We start from the raw sequence: 21,998 nt of genomic DNA, 5'->3' as shown, positions 1-21,998 counted from the left end.
TATCTCTTTTCCTTCCTTCATTTTCCTCCTACAAAAATGTTCTTGTGGCAATAGGTATTTCGCCTCAACTACTGTATTCTGGGGCTCATGAGGTTACCTTGTACCTAGCTTTGTTGAAAGTACTGTCTGGGCCCTTGGTTTTGCTATTCAGTTGCTGGGTTTTTTGTTTGTTTGTTCGTTTGTTTGAGACAGAGACGCCCAGGCTGGAGTGCAGTGGCATGATCTCGGCTCACAGCAACCTCCCAAACTCCGCCTCCTGGGTTCAAGCGATTCTTCTGCCTCAACCTCTCGAGTAGCTGGGACTACAGGCGCATACCACCATGCCCGGCTAACTTTTTGTATTTTTAGTAGAGACGGAGTTTCACCGTGTCAGCCAGGATGGTCTTGATCTTCTGACCTCGTGATCCGCCCGCCTCGGCCTCCCAAAGTGCTGGGATTACAGGCGTGAGCCACCGCGCCTGGCCTAGTTGCTGTTCTTTGTGTGGATTTGAAGAGATTAAAAACCAGGCTGGCACCACCACCAACCTGCTCATTTTGTGTTTTCAGTTGTTTAATGATTTTTGCCTTCAAGTTCTAGCAGTGTCTTCTGTGTTCCTATATTTAATAAAGACCCGATGAGTGATACAGTTCCACCAACCATGCATGTAGGTTAGCAACCTAGAGCCAGCAAACAAAGAGTATCAGTTTATAGAAAGTCTGTATCTAGAATCCTTCTACTAGCTTACAGATCTCTTGTAGAGTTACTTCCTCTATGGAACCTTGGTTATCACCCCTAAGTAGAACTTCTTCCTTCTTGGTGCTTCCTTCATGACACCTCTTGGGTTTTGTGTGTGTACTATCCTAGGGAACCTGAGCTCCCAGAAACAGTGACCATACACGATTAATCTACATATCCCCAGGCTCCAGCACAATGCCTGATAGAGTGTAGAAACCTCATACATGTTTCCTGAAAGAGGGAGTTTGAGCTAAAAGATGCCTGCAGCTGTATTATATAACTAAAAAAAAATTAATTATTCTTAAAAATAACTCACGCTTGGCCGGTCACAGTGGCTCAAGCCTGTAATCCCAGCACTTTGGGAGGCCGAGGTGGGTGGATCACGAGGTCAGGAGATCGACACCATCCTAGCTAACACGGTGAAACCCCGTCTCTACTAAAAATACAAAAAATTAGCCGGGTGCAGTGGCAGGTGCCTGTAGTCCCAGCTACTTGGGAGGCTAAGGCAGGAGAATGGCGTGAACCCAGGAGACGGAGTTTGCAGTGAGCCAAGATCGTGCCACTACACTCCAGCCTGGGCGACGGAGCAAGACTCCGTCTCAAAAAAAAAAAACAAAACAACAACAACAACAACAAAAACTCATGCTCACTGTGGGAAACTTAGAAAATACAAAAATAAGCAAATAGAAAATATTTTTCTCATTCTTTTTTTTTTGAGATGGAGTCTCACTCTGTCGCCCAGGCTGGAGTGCAGTGGCTTAATCTCCGCTCACTGCAACCTCCGCCTCCTGGGTTCAAGCGATTCTCCTGCCTCAGCCTCCCGAGTAGCTGGGACTACAGGTGCGTGCCACCACGCCCGGCTAATTTTTGTATTTTTAGTAGAGATGGGGTTTCACCATGTTGGCCATGCTGGTCTTAAACTCCTGACCTCAGGTGATCCACCTGCCTCGGCCTCCCAAAATGCTGGGATTACAGGCATGAGCCACTACACCCAGCAGACGTGCATGTATCTTTATGGTAGAACGATTTATATTCCTTTGGGCATATACCCAGTAGCGGGATTCCTGGGTTGAATGGCAGTTCTGGTTTTTAAGCTCTTTGAGGAATCACCACACTGCTTTCCACAATGGTTGAACTAATTTACACTCCCACCAACAGTGTATATGTGTTCCCTTTTCTCTACCTCTCCAAAGTTCATTCTTTTTTTTTCTTTGATACGACAAAGTCTCACTGTGTTGCCCAGGCAAGAGTGCAGTGGCGTGATCTCGGCTCACTGTAACCTCTGCCTCCCAGGTTCAAGCTATTCTCCTGACTCAGCCTCCCAAGTAACGAGGATTACAGGCACCTGCTACCATGCCCAGCTAATTTTTTTTCGTATTTTTAGTAGAGACGGAGTTTCACCATGTTAGCCAGGCTGGTGTCAAACTCCTGACCTCAGGTGATCCACCTGCCTCTGTCTCCCAAAGCGTTGGGATTATAGGCGTAAGCCACCAGGCCCGGTCAAAAAAAAATTTTTTTTTTTTTTTTTTTGAGACAGAGTCCTGCTCTGTCTCCCAGGCTGCATGCAGTGCAGTAGCATAATCATGGCTCACTGCAACATATGCCTTCCTGGCTCAAGCAATTCTCCCACCTTAGCCTCCCAAATGGCTGGGACTATGGGCGCATGCCACCACGTCTGGCTAATTTTTGTATTTTCTGTAGAGATGGGGTTTCACCCTCTTACCCAGGCTGGTGTCAAACTCCTGGGCTCAAGCAATCCACCAGCCTCAGACTCCCAGAGTCCTGAGATTACAGGCCTGAGTCACTGCACCTGGCCATGTTATTTTTTGACTTTTTAATAGCTATTCTGACTGGTGTGAGATGGTATCTCACTGTGGTTTTGATTTGCATTTCTCTAATGATCAGTTATTGAGCTTTTTAAAATATGCTTTTTTTGGACACACATATGTCTTCTTTTGAAAAGTGTTCATGTCCTTTGCCCACTTTTTAATGTTTTTTTTTTTCTTGTAGACTTGCTTAGGATCCTTACAGATGCTGAATATTAGACCTTTGTCAGATACATAGTTTGCAAATATTTTCTCCCATTCTGTAGATTGTCTATTTACTCTGTTGACAGTTCCTTCTGCTGCCTACTGATGTCTTAGCATGACATGCCCTATGATAACTGGAAATAAAGTAGAAGGCAAGTACAGTATTAGAACACATTCAGGCTGGGTGCTCACTCCTGTAATCACATTCAGGCTCACTCCTGTAATCCCAGCACTTTGTGAGGCTGAGGTGGGCGGATCACCTGAGGTCAGGAGTTTGAGACCACCCTGGCCAACATGGTGAAACCCCATCTCTACTAAAAATAACAATTAGCTGGGCATGGTGGTGTGCACCTGTAATCCCAGCTACCTAGGAGGCTGAGGCAGAATTGCTTGAACCTGGGAGGCAGAGGTCACGCCACTGCACTCCAGCCTGGGCGACAAGAACAAAACTCAGTCTCAGAATGTGCAGTAACCTTAAGTGCAAGAAAGTCCTTGATATAATTAAACGTCTTCAACAGCAACGGAATCTGGCTCTCATTACTAGCTGCAACTCCCAAATTTTCCACTAGGTGGCAGAACAGGCTAGATAATAGCCGGGGTTCTCAACCTTAGTGGGCATCACAAACACCTGTGGGTCTTCAGCCCCAAAGTTTGATTCATTAGGTCTGGGTGTGGCCTGATAATTAGCATTCCTAACAAGCTTCCAGGTGATGCTGATGTTTCCAGGTGATGCTGGAAGGAAAGTACATTTTGTGAACACTGGATTACAGAAAATCAATGTAGACCAACCCAAGGCCCATTCACCCATCCACCCATCCATCCATCCATCCTTCCTCCAGTTTACTTTGTAGTTGTAGGTGATGTGAGCACAGAGAAGAATGAGACATGGTTTGTTCTCAAGACATAGTCGGGTGAGGGAGAAAAGGAAAATGAAAAAAATAACTCTGAGTCTATTATTTCCACCTCTCCATTTCTTCCAATATACAGACTTCCTAAGTGTTGTTTTTCTGTTCTTCTGTCAAATAGAGTTTAAGCCTTGTGCCCTTAAAGCCTGAAAGATCTACTAGCGCAAGAGCTGCCTTACATGGCTAAACCTGCTGAACTAAGAAACTCAGGAATGTTTGCTATCCTATAAAAAGTTTCAGATAGAAAATCTCCTCTCTGAACTTAGAGGCTGGAGATATAAAAGCACACCTGACACCCTCGAGTCTGCATTGAGTAAAAATAAAACACAGGATTACTATGTTCTTAGAATCTGTGCTTGGCTGCTTTCCAAAATGAATTCCTCATTTTAAACTTCAATATATATTATGGTTAATTTGGGGAAAAAACATTTTGACTCATGACTGTCCATATTTTCCTTTAAATAGTATTGTTGACTAGCTCTAATCTTTGGTACTGGGTCTTACTAGATCTACTTTTTGCATAATTTGTGATGTACCATATAAACCAATAATATGTAAACAGATTGTGTATAGGTTTACTTGACACAAATCCTTTTTATGTAATGAAAGAACACTTCAACGCATGTCTTGGGTTGAACTATTATTTCTAAATCAGTGATAATTAGATTAGTGAAATTTTATTTATAGCCATAATTCATCTCGACCAATGATTTCACAAGTATTTGAAAGTGTAATAAAATGGGTAAAAGATGCAGACAGAATTCAAGAGATACAAATAAGCACACATAAAAATATGTCATTTTCTCTCTAGTCCCCTCCCCCATAAAAATATGTTGTCATGTGTTAAAGAAATGTCAGTTAAAGCAACCTTGAGATACTTCCTTTATATCTATTAAATTGGCAAACATGTTTAGAAATGTTCTTTCTTGACTCGGGCAGTGGTTAGACAAGTGTTCACTTCATAACTATTCGACAAAACTGTGTGTTGTATGCACCCTTCTGTACCTGTAACAGAAAATACTAAGAAAAAATTCCACTGCTTTTGCGAGTAAGTCTTCTACTGGAACTTGTTCTAAGGAAATATGCACAAAGAAGTTCTCTGTAGTATTTTCTAAAAAGCAGAACTGGAAACTACCTAATTATCTACCAAAACAGAAATGGTTTAGCAAATTACAGTAATGAAGGAAAATTACAAAATATTATGGTAGTTGTAAAAACCTAAAGCACATTTTTGAGAATGTATTACAAAACAATGATTTGCAGTACATAAATCCATACACATGTGCATAAGGATTAGAAGAGAGTATTAAAAATCGTAATGATAAAGGAGCTCTGGGTAATTTTCTCCATAAGTTTTTATTACTGTTAGATTATCTTTACCACAGAGAGCACAGAACATGTGGTTAAAATGCAAAGGACAGGAACATCCCACTGGCAGGGACTACTCATGTCTAATCACAGTGTGATCATTAAATATTCTCTCCAAATGTACTCAGAACACGTCGGATGTTTACAGGATATGGCAGAAGAGGGAAGTCTAAGAGAGGAAAAGCTGTGTGGAATTGATCTTTCATTTGCTTCTGATCTATTATTTTCAATTTTAGATGCTCTGGAAGTTATTTTTCTTCCAAGTTTAGATAGCTCTTAAGACAATCCATGGGATTTATTAAAATTTCAATGAATTCCTACTCTCAATCTTACAATGTTGCTGGGGAAACCAGGTATTCACTTGTATTTTGGAAAAAACTGAGAATCAAGGATGAAAGTTAATAGTTGTCTACTGCAAAAGGTACAACAGTATTTATTGCTAAATGAACTGCACCACTAACCTTACACAAAAATGCTCAGTGAGGCTGGAGTGGGGTATGGTGGTCGGCAGAGGCTTTAAAGACAGTGGGAGATCAATGGGATTAAAGCCTGGCCCTAGGACTGGTGGAAAGGAACGTCAAGAACTTTCCATGAGGATGGGAGATTAACACCCAAAGCGCAAGGGTGGGAATAAATAGAAGAGCAAGAACTGTTTGCTCGAAGAAATTAGCTAGGGCTCCATGATGTTAAGGAATCCAGATGTGCCCTGATGGTAACGGAGAGTTACCAAGATTGAACAAGAGCAAGTAAGTGCTCAAAGAAGTGGTTGGGGAGACTCCCTGGAAGCAAAGCATAAGACAGGTTGAACAGTGCACACAAGTGGTGAAGGCAGAAGGCAGCAGTCGGGGTTTGAAGAGACTTGAAATACAGAAAGAACAGACAAACATGAAAACGTGGAAAAAATCCAGGTTTGTGGGGGCTGAAAATCAGGGCTTCAGCCTCACCACTTACTACAACTCCTCTAGGCAATGAATCACTTTACCAAGCCACAGCTTTCTCATCTGTAAAACAGGAATGACAATCTGCCCTTAATGATGCTGTCAGGGGATCAAAGGTGCAGGGCTGTGGTACTCAAATGACAAGAAGCCCCGTAAGTTTAAGTTAGTAAGAAAGAACTCATGCAAAGATGTGCTGGATAGACACATCCTTGGGCAAAAGAGAGGAAGACTATTCCAAGGTCTGGAAGCAAAATGGGACTTTTACCCACCCCATCCCTTCATTTGCAACTATTCATGAAATTCACCAAAATTATTTCCTTGTGTTTTACCTTTATTGTTTTGCTTTTTGGATCACCTTCAGAAATGGTTATATTGTTGAGTTTACCTTCTAGAAGATGCAGAAACAGTAAAAAAACAGAGCCACCTCAGATCACTCAAGGGGTTGTTCTATTTTCAAAAACACACTGACTTTTGAAAAGTCCCTGCATTGGTTGGATAAAATGTCTGAAGTGGTTGGGGGGAAAGCAAGACAAAGTCTTAACTACAGAATATCTTTTTAAGGAAATGCAGCTTTATTACTTTCAAGTACAAACAATAACTTGGGCTTGGCTAACCAAATTTGCCTAATTGAGGGAATCTGCTTTAATGTACAGATATAAATGATTTATAGTTAACACAATCACTCACGGGTAAAAAGAGTGCTTCTATGATGCAAGAAAATAACTTCTCATCTTAGAGACATCTTGTTCCACAATCACCCCCCTATTTGCTTAAGCAACCTCTTCTTCCCCCTACCCCACACAGTTCAAATATAAACTTTATCTCACGCCCTCTAAATCACAACATACATCAAATTCGTGAAATATGAGTTGATTACTTTTTCCACATTGCTATAGATGTTGGATTGCTGACAGAACTATCTCTTCCACCTGAGCATTCTCATCAAGTATACTAAGTCTAAATCAGTGAAATATGCCTGTTCACAATCTGAGTACAAAGACACCAAAACATGAGCTTTTATCATCTGAATTACTAATTTTCCAGGGTTGAATATTAAAAACACATATTTACTTGGGCACATTTATGAAGAGTAGAAGTAGCTGAATTCTTTAGGCTGCAATAATTAAGTGGGTTTACACTGGTCAGGACTGAATTACTAAATTTAAACAACTGAACTGTTCCAGGAAAGACCAGAAACACTGAAACATCCTGACAGCAAAACAGCTTTTTGCACTGAGCGTGACCATTCAGTCTGATTAGGCTGATGGGAATGGTGCAAAGACTACTCAGTAATCCATTTGAGGATTTATTCTGAAAAAAGTTTACTTTCCTAGAGCAGGCATGGGGAACCTTTGATCAGAAACACTGCCAAAGATGGCTAATGGGCATTTTGTCAAAAAAGTGAATCTGTTCTTTTCATCAGACATTCTGAGGACAGCATAATTCTCAAGTGTCTTGGTTGTCTAAACCAAGCGAAAGCACCAGCGTAACCAGGTAGGAGGGCTGTGTCAAGAAGACGGACCTAAAGGGCTTCTCCCCTATCCTGACAACTGTGTCCACAGGCAAAGGTGACAGTATGCCCTGCCCGGACTGCATCATGAGTAGCAATCTGATTCTGCTCACTTCCCTACAGAGAAAGGCAAGTGGCTTCATACACCAAGGCCCATAGGAAGAGGCACAGAAAGCTATAAAAGTGATGCTGGGGCCGGGCACAGCAGCTCACGCCTGTAATCCCAGCACTTTGGGAGGTAGAGGCGGGCAGAACACGAGGTCAAGAAATCAAGACCATCCTGGCCAACATAGTGAAACCTCGTCTCTACTAAAAATACAAAAATTAGCTGGGCGTGGTGGCATGCGCCTGTAGTCTCAGCTACTCAGGAGGCTGAGGCAGGAGAATCGCTTGAACCCAGGAGGCTGAGGATGCAGTAAGCCGAGATCACGCCACTGCACTCCAGCCTGGGGATAGAGCAAGACTCTGTCTCAAAAAAATACAAAAAAACAAAACAAAACAAAAAAAACAGTGATGTTGGTAGGATTCACCTCTAGGCAATCTGGAAGCCACACAGTAACAACTTCAAGTTGCCAGCTGGGTTTGGTCAAAGAAATGTGTAAAGCCAGGATCCACTATCCTTAGCTGATTCTGTTAGATCAAAATGCCTAATACAAACAATTTCTTCATGTCTAAAATACTGTTTCCGAAAGTTATTTCTTTTGTTTTACAAATAGAGAGCAGTAATCATTTTCCTATGAATACTAGAATGATTATATAATCCTCATTCAAACCTCACACCAAGTGTTTTCAACAGCCAGAACAGAGCAATTTTTAAACTACAAAAAATGAAGTGCAAACCTTACAATTTCATAGCAATGTTCCCCACGTTTCACTCATGAACAGCTATCCAATTGCATGCACCTTCCTGCAGAACTTCTTCCAAGTCCAGTCCTTCCACTGGAGGGGCTTTCTTCCTATTTCTCCAATAGGTCTAAAATGTCTGCTTACAGTCAGATTTGGCAATGTGTATTACTTCAAATGATTGAGCTGGAGGAAACTACATTCCTTTGGAATGATGACAGAATCCATCAGAAACTTCACACATCCACTCAGCTCTCCTGGATCCCTGTCCACACCATGAAGCCTGAAGTTGTTATGATGGCCTTTATGAACCTGAAAGAAGCCGCTTGCTTCCACCACACCACAGTGTCACCCAAGAAATCCAGAAAGGATAGGGCTTATCTTCTCATGACTTAGAATTTTTCAGAAATGAGAATATTCACAAAAGAGGGAAAGGCAATTCCCTTACCTATGCGCTAAGGAAGCCAAAGTCAGTGTGTGCAAGAGCTAGCTCTCAAAGGCAATGAAAGGAGAGTAAAGAATAGTTTCAGTTATCCCCTATCCACTTCTCATTCTGACTCCCCACTTTGCTTTCTTTTGCAAAAAGGATGAGCTAGTTTTCCATTTTTATAAAAACTGGCGATAGTATGAATAAACCCAGCATCTATAAAGTAGTTGAATAAAATCTCAGGCCAAATAAAGGCCTCCATAAGGAAGAATTGACATTAGGACTCCAATTACTGCCTGAAGTTCTGCTGTCAAAATCCAGCTGCATGATGATGCCACTGTACTCCAGCCTGTATGACAGAGCAAGACTGCCTAGGAAAAAAAAAAAATTCCAGCGGCACCAAGTACCACCTTGATGACTTCTGTATTCACCACTAAAAACTGAAATAGAACATACTATATACAGCTTCAAGTTTGTCACTTTTTAATAAAACTTTTCCCACAAATGATTATAATTACTTGCCCTTTGAAGCTATTGGATAGATCTGAAAGTGAGGTGGGGTGGGGATGGTCATTAGATCAGTAATAGTTATCTGTTCAGGCTCGATAAAAAGTAAAAACTCGGCCAGGCGTGGTGGCTCACGCCTGTAATCCCAGCACTTTGGGAGGCCAAGGCAGGTGGATGACCTGAGGTCAGGAGTTCAAGACCAGCCTGGCCAACATGGTGAAACCCTGTCTCTACTAAAAATATAAAAATTAGTTGGGTGTCATGGCAGATGCTTGTAATCCCAGCTACTTAGGAGGCTGAGGCAGGAGAATCACTTGAACCCAGGAGGCGGAGGTTGCAGTGAGCCAAGATTGTGCCATTGCACTCCAGCCTGCACAGTAAGAGTGAAACTCTGTCTCAAAAAAAAAAAATAATAATAAAGTAAAAAGTCATTTACCATCATCATTGCCCAAAGTCTCCTGGGGCTTCTGCAAAATAGATTCAGTTGTGATTCCGGTTCTATTTCTAGAGTACTAAGCAGAGCTCATGCACAGAACTCAATGTGAGATAGATTAAACCCAGATTTTGTGGGATGGGGGAAGATATTGTTCTTTTGCTTAAACCCCACAGAGTTTCAACATGGATATTAATGATATCTGTCCTTGAAATTCACCATTAATTTCTATCAACTTCACAGCACTCAGAGGTCCAGAGTCTGGCTCTATGCTAATGCAGATTCTGCAAGAGATAGGTCCCCACTCTAGAGTTCACATCATTCTCAGCTCTGCCAGCAACCCTTTTTCTCACCTGTAAAATGGATATGCTTTATACTGGAGTCAGCAAGAAGGAATAACTCATGTTCCCAGACATAAGCTGTCACTGAGGTTCCAATTCTTATGTTCATCTTCAAACTACCTTCCTATTGGTCTGTGAATGAAATACATCCCTCCCTACCACCCTTGTAATACAAGGGGAGACAGCTGAAGAGCGGCTGAGATTTTTCTACTGCTTGCTCCCTCTACTCTCTCCCTGATTGTGACCACTAACATTTCCACTGCTGAACCACAAAATTACCTAACTTTAGAGAGGGAGGAGGACACAATCTGGCAACCCAGGGACATGTTTTGTTTGGCTCACCTTATTTCAAATTTTCTTTAATCAGTTGTAACGTTTTAAAAATCCAAGATTTCAAATAAAAATCTGGATTTCTAGCTCCTCCTGAAACAATGTGAAGACCTGCCAACCCTGGGCTTGCTTCTCCTAATGACAAAACAGAGCTGAATAACTGCCCTATTAGATCAACTTTCCAGGGGACAGCACAATCCTCCCCAGAAGGTTTTACTCATTTATGTTACCTGCACGGCTCCCTTAGGCATTTGGGTTTGTGAGCCCTCATCTAGGACAATTCCCTCACTTAAAAGATGAAGAAAATGATGGTCTTAGAAGAGAGAAAGTTAACTTGCCTGAGGCTGCAGATGAAGTTAGAGGCAAAGGAGGAAGTTAGGTTGGGTTCAGGTATCCTTCTAATATAGCATACTGTGTCCCTATTTAAACCATGGCTTCTATCAGCATTTCTTCAACCAATTACTTAAACTGTCTAAGTGGAATCAGCTATATTTTCTACATTTCCCTTTTATTCATCCTTTTCATATAATTGATGTTCTTATAGAAAACTCTGTAACAGTCATTTCATTTAAATATTATCCGACCTGAAAGAAACCATGAATCAGGGATCAGACAAAAATACATGATCAACTTTTACACATTTCAGTAGGTGAAGGACCAGAAAGAATCTTAGAAATCACTGAGCTTCATACCTGGCTGTACAGACAAGGAAGCTGGGACCCAGAGAGGGTGCAGAGTTCCAGGGTAAGAGGCCCGGTCTCTAACCTTCCAGCTCACTGCTCTTTTCTGCTATACCAGGGCACCGCTGTGCAGTCATCCAGGCTGCCGGGGACTAGCTTCCCCGACATGGCAACAAAAACTACAGAACTCGCTCACATCTTAAACATGGCCAACCTTGACTCTGCCAAGGTATAAGGTTTAGAATGAGTTGCTAACATTCAATTTACAGAATTGGATTTGAACTGGAAGACAGACTTTCCTTAGCACTGGTATTTGGTGGAAGTTTATAAACTGGTATTTGGTGGAAGTTTTAACACTGGCTCTTATAAGAGCTAAACCCCGTGTGAGGAAAGTTGCTGTAACAACATCATAGCACCTTTGCTTCAACTTCAAAAGAAAAAAAGGCTATGGTAAAAAGCTTTAATAACAGACAATGTGATTTCATAGGCAACCAATTAGCAGATTAATGGATCATTTAACTTTCTTTACTTAAAACCAATACTCCACTCAAGAAAGATGAACCCAAAATGCATCCTCTAACACTGACCAACATAACTAAGTACAAATGAAGTCAATGGTGTACCCCATTAGCATGCTGCGTTGTACGTCAATAAAACAAGCCCTCCCCCACCCCGAGCCCTGGCCCCTGGCAAACATAGATAAATGATTGTGCACTGCGTGATGATACCATTAGGTGAGAACTTTGGTTCATGCAGTCGGCTGCCGCAGAGGTTGCACCCAAAACCCGCAGCCCCGGCACCCAAAGTCAGTCAGCGGTGGTGGCTCATGGTGTCAGCCGTGCTCCTTCCACAACACCAGGTGAATACTGTGGTCAGGCATGCTGGTGGCAAAGACCAAGCCCGTGTCATTGTGCCCATCCAGTCCATTCAGCCAGGATGCTTCGCCTGCCAGGAAGCTTGAGCCTCTCTTTGATTTCCTGTACTCTGGCAGAGGCCAGCGACTAATCAGGCTCTCTGTCCGCAAGTCCATGATGTACAGGTAGCGGTTGTCAAACAGCAGGGCAAAGATATCTCCAAAGCCAAGCAAGGCCAAGTTTGCTATCTCAGGAGTCTTGATGACCCTACAAGGATGAGAGTTAGGGACTGTGAAAGAAGGCAACCTTGCTTCTGTTTATGCTGCTGTAATCTTTTCTGGAGATATTTAAAACTAATATTAAATTCAAGCAAATTTAGAGTTAAATGTTTTTGATAAAAAGTAAAATGTAAGGAAAAAAGCTCAGCTCACTTATAAAAAAGCCGGGAGCGGGAGAGGTGGGTTCAGTCATTATATAATATTGGCATGGAAGGGAAAGGTGGTGTTTGATCAAAGTTTTTTTTTTTTTTTTGAGACAGGGTCTCACTGTGTTGCCCACACTGGAGTACAGGGGCGTGATCTCGGCTCACTGCATCCTCCACCTCCCAGGTTCAAGTGATTCTCCTGCTTCAGCCTCACAAGTAGCTGGGACTACAGACGGCCACCACTGCACCTGGCTAATTTTTGTATTTTTAGTAGAGACGAGGTTTCACCATGTTGGCCAGGCTGGTCTCGAACTACTGACCTCAGATGATCTGCCCCCCTTGGCCTCCCAAAGTGCTGGGATTACAGGCGTGAGCCACCGCACCCGGCCTGATGAAAGTTTATAAAGGTACAAAACATCTATCCAGGCTAGAAAGGATCTTACAGATAACATTTAACTGAACAATCTATTTTTAAGCTGTGAAAACCAAAGCTCAGGCAGAGTAAATGCTTTGGCTAAGGATTCACAATTTGTCAGTTACCAGTGAGAACTAGAAGGCAAGAGTTAACTCTTACCACTAGGTAAAAAGATGTATTCATCAACTCCTAGAATACTGGAACACCCTGAAGCCCAGAAGAAACCTGAAAGCCAAGTGACTAAAGTGCTACTCTACTTAGCAGGCAGCAAACAAATGGGTTTCTCTCTAAAAACAATAAAGGCTGAAAATATTTAAAGTTTCCCAAATAACTTAGAAACATTTATTAATAATAGATTCATAAAAAGTTATTATGAAAAAAACTAGGGAAGAAACAACTAGGGGAAGCAGAGAAAACTAGGGAGTTGGGAGGACAGCCCTAACTTTCTCAGAGGCAGTTTCCAAGACATCAATGACAAAGGCTAGGAGACACCTAGCTAAACAGCAGCACAAAGGAAAACAAAAAACAACTTAGCTTCTGTTGTCTGCGCCCTTAGTGAAGCAAAAGATTAACAAGAAAAGTTGATGTCCTCTTTGGAGGAACTAAGAGCTGAGCTACCAGACAAGCAGTAGACAAATACTGCTCTGTGACATATGGTGGGGCTCCTGTGGGAGGAGAGTTTAGCCTAGGTTTTAAGGACACCACCAAACTAGTATAGGTCCAAGAGAGCAACCAGAATGGGAGGACCTGGAGACCAGGACAAGGAAGAACAGCTGAAGGCTATCAGCTGAGATGGGGAAGGAAAGAGTTGGCAGGCATAGGGTAACTGTATATGAGGATCACTTCTGAATAGTGAAAGATGTGTAAGAGACAGCCCAGACATTATAAGCTTTAGAAGACAGAACTAGGATCAGAGGCAAAGTTACAAAGGAGCCAATTTCAGTCTCATATCAGGAAGGATGGGGGACATTCAATATTTATCAAGCATTTTCATGTGCAAGGCACCGAACTTCATAATTAACATGTTATCTTTTTAAATTATTTTTATTTATTTATTTATTTATTTATTTATTTATTTATTTATTGAGATGGAGTCTCGCTCTGTCACCAGGCTGGAGTGCAGTGGCGTGATCTCGGCTCACTGCAACTTCCACCTCCCGGATTCAAGCGATTCTCGTGCCTCAGCCTCCCGAGTAGCTGGGATTACAGGTGCCCGCCACCACGCCCAGCTAATTTTTGTATTTTTAGTAGAGATGAGGTTTTACCATGTTGGTGAGATGGTCTCGATCTCAACCTTGTGTTCCACCCGCCTCAGCCTCCCAAAGTGCTGGGATTACAGGCGTGAGCCACTGCACCCAGCGTGTTATCTCAATCCTCATAATGCAGTTAGGTAGAGGTATTCTCTCCACTATATCAGTAAACAAGACTAAAACATCTTGCCATGAGTCATACAGCTAACATAATGCAGGCCTAGCAAATGTTTTCTGAGTATCATAGGTGCTGAGTGCTGGCTGGGCCCCTGAAGAGAGATAAGCAAGATAGTCTTTGCCCCTTAGAAGGGGAGGGCATAGCATATAACTGCCAGAGTATGTGAGAACATGCTCAGCACAAACACTCCAATGGATATAACAGGAGTATCAAGGAGTGAGCAAATCTTTCTGTCTTTTATAGCTGGACCTGGAAGAATATTTTTTCTCTTTCTTGAAGAAGAAATGCAACTGGGCAATATAGATAGAATACGGAAAGCCTGTCTAAATTTTACAAATTCTCTCTCATGGGCATGTGTTTCTCTTATAATTAATATCTGAAAAAAAATCTATGATACTAAGAATATCAACAAGACATCACTTCTATGAAACTAAGAAAATAGTTAACAGGTGCTGGCCCCTGCTTGAAAAGCAGAGAGTAAGCTCACCTTCCCAGACTGAAAATGGAAGAAACTTCTGCTAAAAGAGGTAGACATTTAGATTAGATGACATGTTTGAGAACATCCAAAATCAATCACTGAACACTCCCCCTATGGTGTGAGCCTTTATAAACAGGTTTACAAGATGGAGTCTGATCCCAGGGAAAGCAGTAAGTTCAGATTAACTTCAAGTAAAGGGGAAACAGAGGTCCCAATATGTGTGTTCCAAATGAGTTATAACTGATAACTCATCCATCATTTTCTACTTAGATGACTCATATTCATTCACTCAACAAATATTTACTAAGAGCCTAAAGTGAGCTAGCCAATGTTGGTACCAGGATTTCGGCAGTGAATAAGACAAAGTTCCTCACACTCAAACTATCCAGTACTGAATTTCCTAGTCAAACCTGTTTTCTCTATTTCTTTACTTGCTCGTTCACCCAGGTGCTCAAGCTAGGAAACGTGGCAACCATCCAATTCTCCTCCTCCTCCCCATTCAAATCACAAATTCGATCACCAAGCTCTATTGATTTTATGCCCTAAATTTTTCTCTAATTTATTCACTAATATATGCACTACCACAGCTCTAGTCCAAGACACCATCTTTTGCCTGCACTATTGCCAACAGCTTTCTACTGACCTCCCCACATCTACTTAGTCCCTTTGAATCAGTTAACCTCACATACAACCTGATGTTATCACCTTGTTTCAACTTCTAAACTCTTTGATGGCTCCTTATTGTGCCCCCATCTTTAGCCATGCTGATGCATTTAAGGAATTTCCTTCAATTTCTCAAATGTACCTGAGGCTCCTTTAACCTCAGGGCCTTCGAACGGACTAGTGTCTCAGTCTAAAATTCCTCACTGTACACCCACTCCTGGTACTTAGTTAAGGCATTTATACTCACCCTTTAGAGCTCAGCCCAAATGTCTCCTCTTAGAAGCCTTCCCTTACTCCACAAACTAGGCAGGGCCTCAAAGTACTCTGTACTAGGCTCCTCTTAACCCAACCATTAAACAACCTGTTTGCAATCAGCTGTTTAACATCAGTCTTCCCCATCCTGCTGATCAGTAATTTCCCTGAGTTTGGTAAGTACTTCTGCTGTTTCCCAATGCATACCACAATGCCTGACACAAAGGTGGGTGCTCAATGAATATCTAAAGAATAAAGTAGTGGTGAAATAAACAAAGGCAAGTGCAAATTCCTACAAAAGAGATCTAAAGGAGGCTAGGAAGCCAGGTGCGGTGGCTCATGCCTATAATCCCAGCACTTTGGGAGGCGGGTGGATCACTTGAGGTCAGGAGTTTGAGACCAGCCTGGCCAACAGGATGAAACCCCATCGCTACTAAAAATACACAAAATTAGCTGGGCATCATGGCAGGTGCCTTTAATTCCAGCTACTCGGGAGGCTGAGGCAGGAGAATCGCTTGAACCTGGGAGGCGGAGGTTGCAGTGAGCCGAGATCACACCACTGCACTAGAGCCTGGGTGACAGAGTGAGACTCTTGTCTCAGAAAAACATAAAATAAAAAAGAAAAAAAAAGAGGCTAGGAAAAACAGCTAGAAAGTCTGGTAGGTCCCACATCATAACAGAACACAAAAAATAGGTGGCTACCGGGTTAGGGCTCAAGATCTGTGAAGATGAGCTGATTCCAAAGACTGAAACACAAATATGTTGCAGAATAGAGCACAGGTCTTGACAGGTTTGTGGCTTTCACTTTGATCACTTTAGAAATGGAACCAGACATCCCTGCTGTGCAGAGTCTGGGTCCTTGAACCTAAGTAACCTTACATGCTGTAGAGATAACCTAACTCAAGCAATCACATCATATCTCAGACTTATTGAGTAACATGCTGTTATTTGTGCTTTGCTTCTTTTCAATTAGCTTCAAAGCTAAGTAGCCCTACCTGGTCCTAGCAACTGAAACCAGAGGATTTGTAGTAGGTTTCAACAGAGGTTGGTTTATTTGTGTTTGGGAGGAAAAAAGCAGACACAAGACAGACTCTTTTCGGAGAAAAAATCTGAACCTGGCAACTCCTACCCGCAAACAATCTTACAGGTTTATTATTTAAAACTATTATTCAAACACTAAAAACTAGCAACTTTCATCTAGGACTCTAGAGTCTCTATATGCCACTCTGAGTCACAAGCATACATGAGAAAGCAGATGTGGGACCAAATTAAACCCTTTAGAGATGCTAAGCATTAAAACAACTATGACATCTCTAGCTCACCTTGCCTTTGCACCTTCCCACCTAAAATTTTAATTCAAAACAAAAACAATATTAAACTATAAAAGATGTGATTTTCCCATGGTGATTACTTAAATATTTTGCTTTACAAAATATCAAATTCTTTCAAAACTTTATTTTCCCCTGTTTTTGGTGTCCCTGGCTTTCTAGTACCATAAGTATATACCTATTGGATAATCCAGCCATGCATGAATGGATGAATGTTGGAATACAGTGAGAGGTGGAATGCTGGGCAAGGCCCCTACCCTGTCTCAGCTTCAGTTTCCCTACCTACAAGAGGAAAAGCTTAAACAGATGTTTTCTAGGAAAGGTTTCAGTCTTTTTTCTCAAAGCATAAATATCAATCATTTCTATAACTGATTCTGACAGCTCTGAAACCTAACTGGTTAGAAATGTTGGTCTGATTCCAGGAAGACATAAATGGGGTTGTAACTTTGTGATCAGAGAGATGTGGCCCACCAAAGTTTTGTGGTTACTGTGATCAGATCCACATGAGCTGACCTCAAATAGTCATGCATAAAAACAATGAAGAGGCCGGGCGCAGTGGCTCACGCCTGTAATCCCAGCACTTTGGGAGGCCGAGGCGGGTGGATCACGAGGTCAGGAGATCCAGACCATCCTGGCTAACACGGTGAAACCCCATCTCTACTAAAAATATAAAAAATTAGCCGGGCATGGTGGCGGGCGCCTGTAGTCCCAGCTACTCGGGAGGCTGGGACAGGAGAATGGTGTGAACCCTGGAGGCGGAGCCTGCAGTGAGCAGAGATTGTGCCACTGCACTCCAGCCTGGGCGACAGAGCGAGACTCCATCTCAAAAAAAAAAAAAACAGTGAAGAGAATGTTCAATTTTCTGTACTCCAAGTCCTGAACCATGCTATGGGACGCTAACTTTTTGAGTTGTTATTAATAAGTGTGTGCACAACAGGTGTGAAGTACAGTAGGTTCAACAAATTCAAACAGGTTTCTTTACATGGGTCCTCTCAGACTTATTATTAATAAAGATCTGCCTGGTGGTATACTAGGTCCTCATCACAAGCATTTCATTTAATAGTCACTTTATAGATGATGAAATTGAGCTACAGAGGAGTTAAGAAACTTATACTAAATCACACAGCCCATCAGAGATGGCACCACATCTTAAACCAAGGTTTGTCTATCACCAAAGTTCTCTTAATGACCACATGGCACTGGCTTCCATCAGCCCCAAATATGCTAACAGATACTGTCCTTCTCCAAGAAGAGCCTATGGTATGCAGTGAATCACAAAATTATTTGTCTATGGACTGCTGCTTATTTACTTCTTTGGAGGGAAACCCTGCAAATTTTATTTTTCTCTAAGTCTCTGTCTTTCTACTAGTCAACAGAAGGTCACTTGATCCCTAGATACCACTAAAGTTTACCAAGTTTGTAAAACAATGCAGAATTTCAACTGAATATGAAATAGGACTTAAAATATTAGAACTTATGGAGATCTGAAAGATCTTTTCATCCATGCCCCTCATTTTCCAGAAAAGCATGTTAAATCTGAAAGAAGTGGCTCATGACTCACAGTCAGGCAGCGGACGTTCCAGTACGTAACTCTTTTTCATTTGCTTACTTCCTCTAAAATATTTTTCCTGTCTGAGATGTTCAGTATATATAACCCTGTTTACAAGTGATACAGTATACATTTCCTAAAAGCCAGCTACTGACTGGTACATCCAAACATTTAGTCTTGTCTTTACTACTGAACTGCAGCAGGCTTTCAAAGGTAAAGCGTGAGGTCGAAGGAAACATTACCTGAGAATATCATAACTGGCAAAGTCCCACTGGTAGAGACCAAGTGCTGAACTACAGACAATGTATTTGCCATCAAAATGAAGTCTTGGCTGCAGGCAGATACTTCTATCCTCAGAGACAGACAATGTCTTTAAGCACTTACAGTTGATTTCTCTCCCAATTGGCCAAATCTACAGAAAAAAGAAAATGAGGAAAGATGAGAGATCACATCACTACAGAAAAGCTTGTCCTTAAAATGGTCTGCATTTGTGAAGTCAGATAGAAAGTGAAGTATACTGGAAAGACCCCAGGTTTTATAGCCAAGAATCACAGGTTCAAGTCTTAATTCTCCTGTGCAATCTTGGGGTAAATTATTTAATCTCTCTTAACTCCAGCTCCTGCAATGAAGATAATGCCTATCACACGGGACAGTATAAAAGATCCAATAATGGGCCAGGCACGGTGGCTCGCACCTGTAATCCCAGCACTTTGGGAGGCCTAGGCAGGTGGATCACCTGAGGTCAGGAGTTCAAGACCAGCCTGGCCAACATGGTGAAACCCTGTCTCTACTAAAAATACAAAAATTAGCCAGGCGTGGTAGCACACGCCTGTAATCCCAGCTACTTGGGAGGCTGAAGCACGAGCATCACTTGAACCTGGGAGGCAGAGGTTGCAGTAAGCAAAGATTCTACCACTGCACTCCAGCCTGGGTGACAGAGTGAGACCCTGTCTCAGAAAAAAAAAAAAAAAAAAAAGAGATGCAGTAAGAATGTGAGAGTACTTTGTGAACTCTTTGCAATTCATTACAATAAATATTTATGTTTTCATAGTTCAGATCTAAGAATTAAGGACGGTAGGAGATATGTAAAAAAGTATTAAGAATGGGCCGGGCGTGGTGGCTCATGCCTGTAATTCCAGCATTTTGGGAGGTCAAGGCAGGCGGATCACAAGGTCAGGAGTTCGAGACCAGCCTGGCCAATATGGTGAACTCCCATCTCTACTAAAAATACAAAAATTAGCTGGGCTTGGTAGCAGGTGCCTGTAGTCCCAGCTACTCGGTAGGCTGAGGCAGGAGAATCACTTGAACCCAGGGGGTGGAGGTTGCAGTGAGCCAATATTGTGCCACTGCACTCCAACCTGGGCAACAGAGCGAGACTGTCTCAAAAAAAAAACCAACAACAACAAAAATTAAGAATAAGCTGAACATAAATTTATGTGAATTTCTTTTTCATTTACAAATCCAAGTTAAGAAACTACACAGGACATAGAGCTAGCAAATCATCTCTTCTTCCGGTGGGTTTAAAATGGCTTGGACTAAGACATTCCCCCTCCTCTTCCTAGAATGTTCACCCTTTGCCATACCACTTTCATTTTCTTATGTTTTCCAGTTTTTCTTTAATGAAGCAAATTAATGGAGAAAAAAACTCACCTTAATCTCATATTTGTCTGCACTTAAGAGGATGTAGTCTCCAGGACTGTGCAAGAGAGACTTGACTTTGCACTTCTGCAAAACTACCTGCAAATGTAAACCATGTTACGGAAAGATCCTTTTAATGCTGCTCCTATAATGATTTTATTCTTTAAATTAAAATACAAAAATGAGCTTAACATATGCTAGAATAGCTAAGCCATAACTCCATTACCAAATTAACCTCTACTAAAAGTTTTACTACAATATTCTCTGTTATTAGCAGTATCTAAAAGTGTCTAACGTTAGCCAGATGAGGTGGGTCACGCCTATAATCCCAGTGACTCGGAAGGCTGAGGTGGGAGGATTGCTTGAGCCCAGGAGTTGGAGGATGCAGTGAGCTATGATTGCACCACTGCACTCCAACCTGGGCAACAGAGCAAGACCACAACGCTTAAAAAAAAAAAAAAAGTCTAAACATAGGCAGCATTTAATCTTAGCATTCGTCTAGAAGCAAACATTAGGACTAATTTTTTTAAATTGTAAAATGTAACTTAAGAGAAGGAACAGAAAAGAAAAAAGCCCGTAGACACTGACGTAGATGCAAATGATCTGCTTTCATAACTATGTGAATCATAAATGAAAAAGCACTGGACTTGGGACCAGAATCTGCCATATGCTGACTTTGCAACCTTGGGCAAGACCATCTAAACTCGGTCAGTTTCTTGATCTTTAAAACAGGAGACAAGCACCTATTATCTTACCTCATTTAATTACAGTAAAGATAAAGTAACAATGTAAATTATAGTAGTAACAAAATAAAAGCTAACATTCTGTTAGCACTTGAGATAAGTATATAAACATCAGGTTCTAGCTATTTTTGCAATCAATCAGGCTAAGGTGAGAGGGGAAGCAGGGTTCACTCATTCAGAAGTCTGGATTGCAGACTCAACTGAAACAGACCTATTACTAAGTATCAGGCACCTTGCTGGGTGCTGTCCCAACATTTCATTTCATGTTCACAGGAACATTTAGCAGATGACACAGCTCAGGTCCTGAAGGTGGAGTAACTTGTCCAAGACATCACCATCAGTGTCCTAGCCCCAATCAACTATTTTCCACAACACCAAACTGCCTTACACTACATAGCTTTTCCATGTAAAAAGTTAACATGGGCTAGGCACAGTGGCTCATGCCTATAATCCCAGCACTTTGGGAGGCCGAGGAGGGAGGACTGCTTGAGGCCAGGAGTTCAAGACCAGCCTGGGCAACACAGCAAGACCCCCATCTCCACACACAAAAAATTTTTTTTAATTAGCAGCTGGGCACGGTGGCTCACGCCTGTAATCTCAGCATTTTGGGAGGCCGAGGTGGGTGGATCACCTGAGGTCAGGAGTTCGAGATCAGCCTGGCCAACACAATGAAACTCCGTCTCTACTAAAAACACAAAAAATTAGCCAGGCATGGTGGTGGGCGCCTGTAATCCCAGCTACTCTGGAGGCTGAAGCAGGAGAATCACTTGAACCCAGCAGGTGGATGCTGCAGTGAGCCGAGATCATGCCACTGCACTCCAGCCTGTGCAACAAGAGTGAAACTCCAACTCAAAAAAAAAAAAAAAAAAAAGAAATTAGCTCAGTGTGGTGGCACGTGGCTGTAGTGCTAGCTACTCGGGAGGCTGAGGTGAGAGGATCACTTAAGCCTGGGGATTCAAAGTTGCAGAGAGCTATGATCATGACACGGCATTCCAGCCTGGGCAACAGAATGAGACCCTGTCTGTATTAAAACAACAACAAATGATTCTTCTTCGTTTCCCACAGTGAATCTGCAAGCCAGGTGGCTTTACCTTAAAGACATATCCTTTATGGGTGCCCTTTTCATTATTGCCAGGAAAATCTAAGTTATGGGCATCTTTTGCTTAGATTACTGCCAAAGCCTAAATGGTCACCCTGTA

At 42.0% G+C, this 21,998-nt stretch overlaps 1 protein-coding gene across 7 annotated transcripts in view; it reads right to left on the bottom strand.

The window, feature by feature from the left end:
• Window positions 1-4,308: 4,308 nt before the first annotated feature.
• The window catches only part of FBXW2 (F-box and WD repeat domain containing 2), a 36,524-nt gene continuing 18,834 nt past the window's right edge, over window positions 4,309-21,998 (bottom strand). For all 7 annotated transcript variants that reach the window (XM_003833090.6, XM_008958607.5, XM_055117696.3 and 4 more), the window contains 3 exons: window positions 20,069-20,155; window positions 18,661-18,830; window positions 4,309-12,148 (listed from right to left, as the gene is read on the bottom strand). In XM_003833090.6, coding sequence (XP_003833138.1) covers window positions 11,860-12,148; window positions 18,661-18,830; window positions 20,069-20,155 — 546 coding nt within the window. In that variant the 3' untranslated portion in view covers window positions 4,309-11,859. The remainder of the gene's footprint in view (window positions 12,149-18,660; window positions 18,831-20,068; window positions 20,156-21,998) is intronic.

Source organism: Pan paniscus, chromosome 11 (assembly GCF_029289425.2).
Source record: "Pan paniscus chromosome 11, NHGRI_mPanPan1-v2.0_pri, whole genome shotgun sequence".
Lineage (NCBI taxonomy): Eukaryota > Metazoa > Chordata > Mammalia > Primates > Hominidae > Pan > Pan paniscus.
This window is presented reverse-complemented; position numbering and strand designations above follow the sequence as displayed.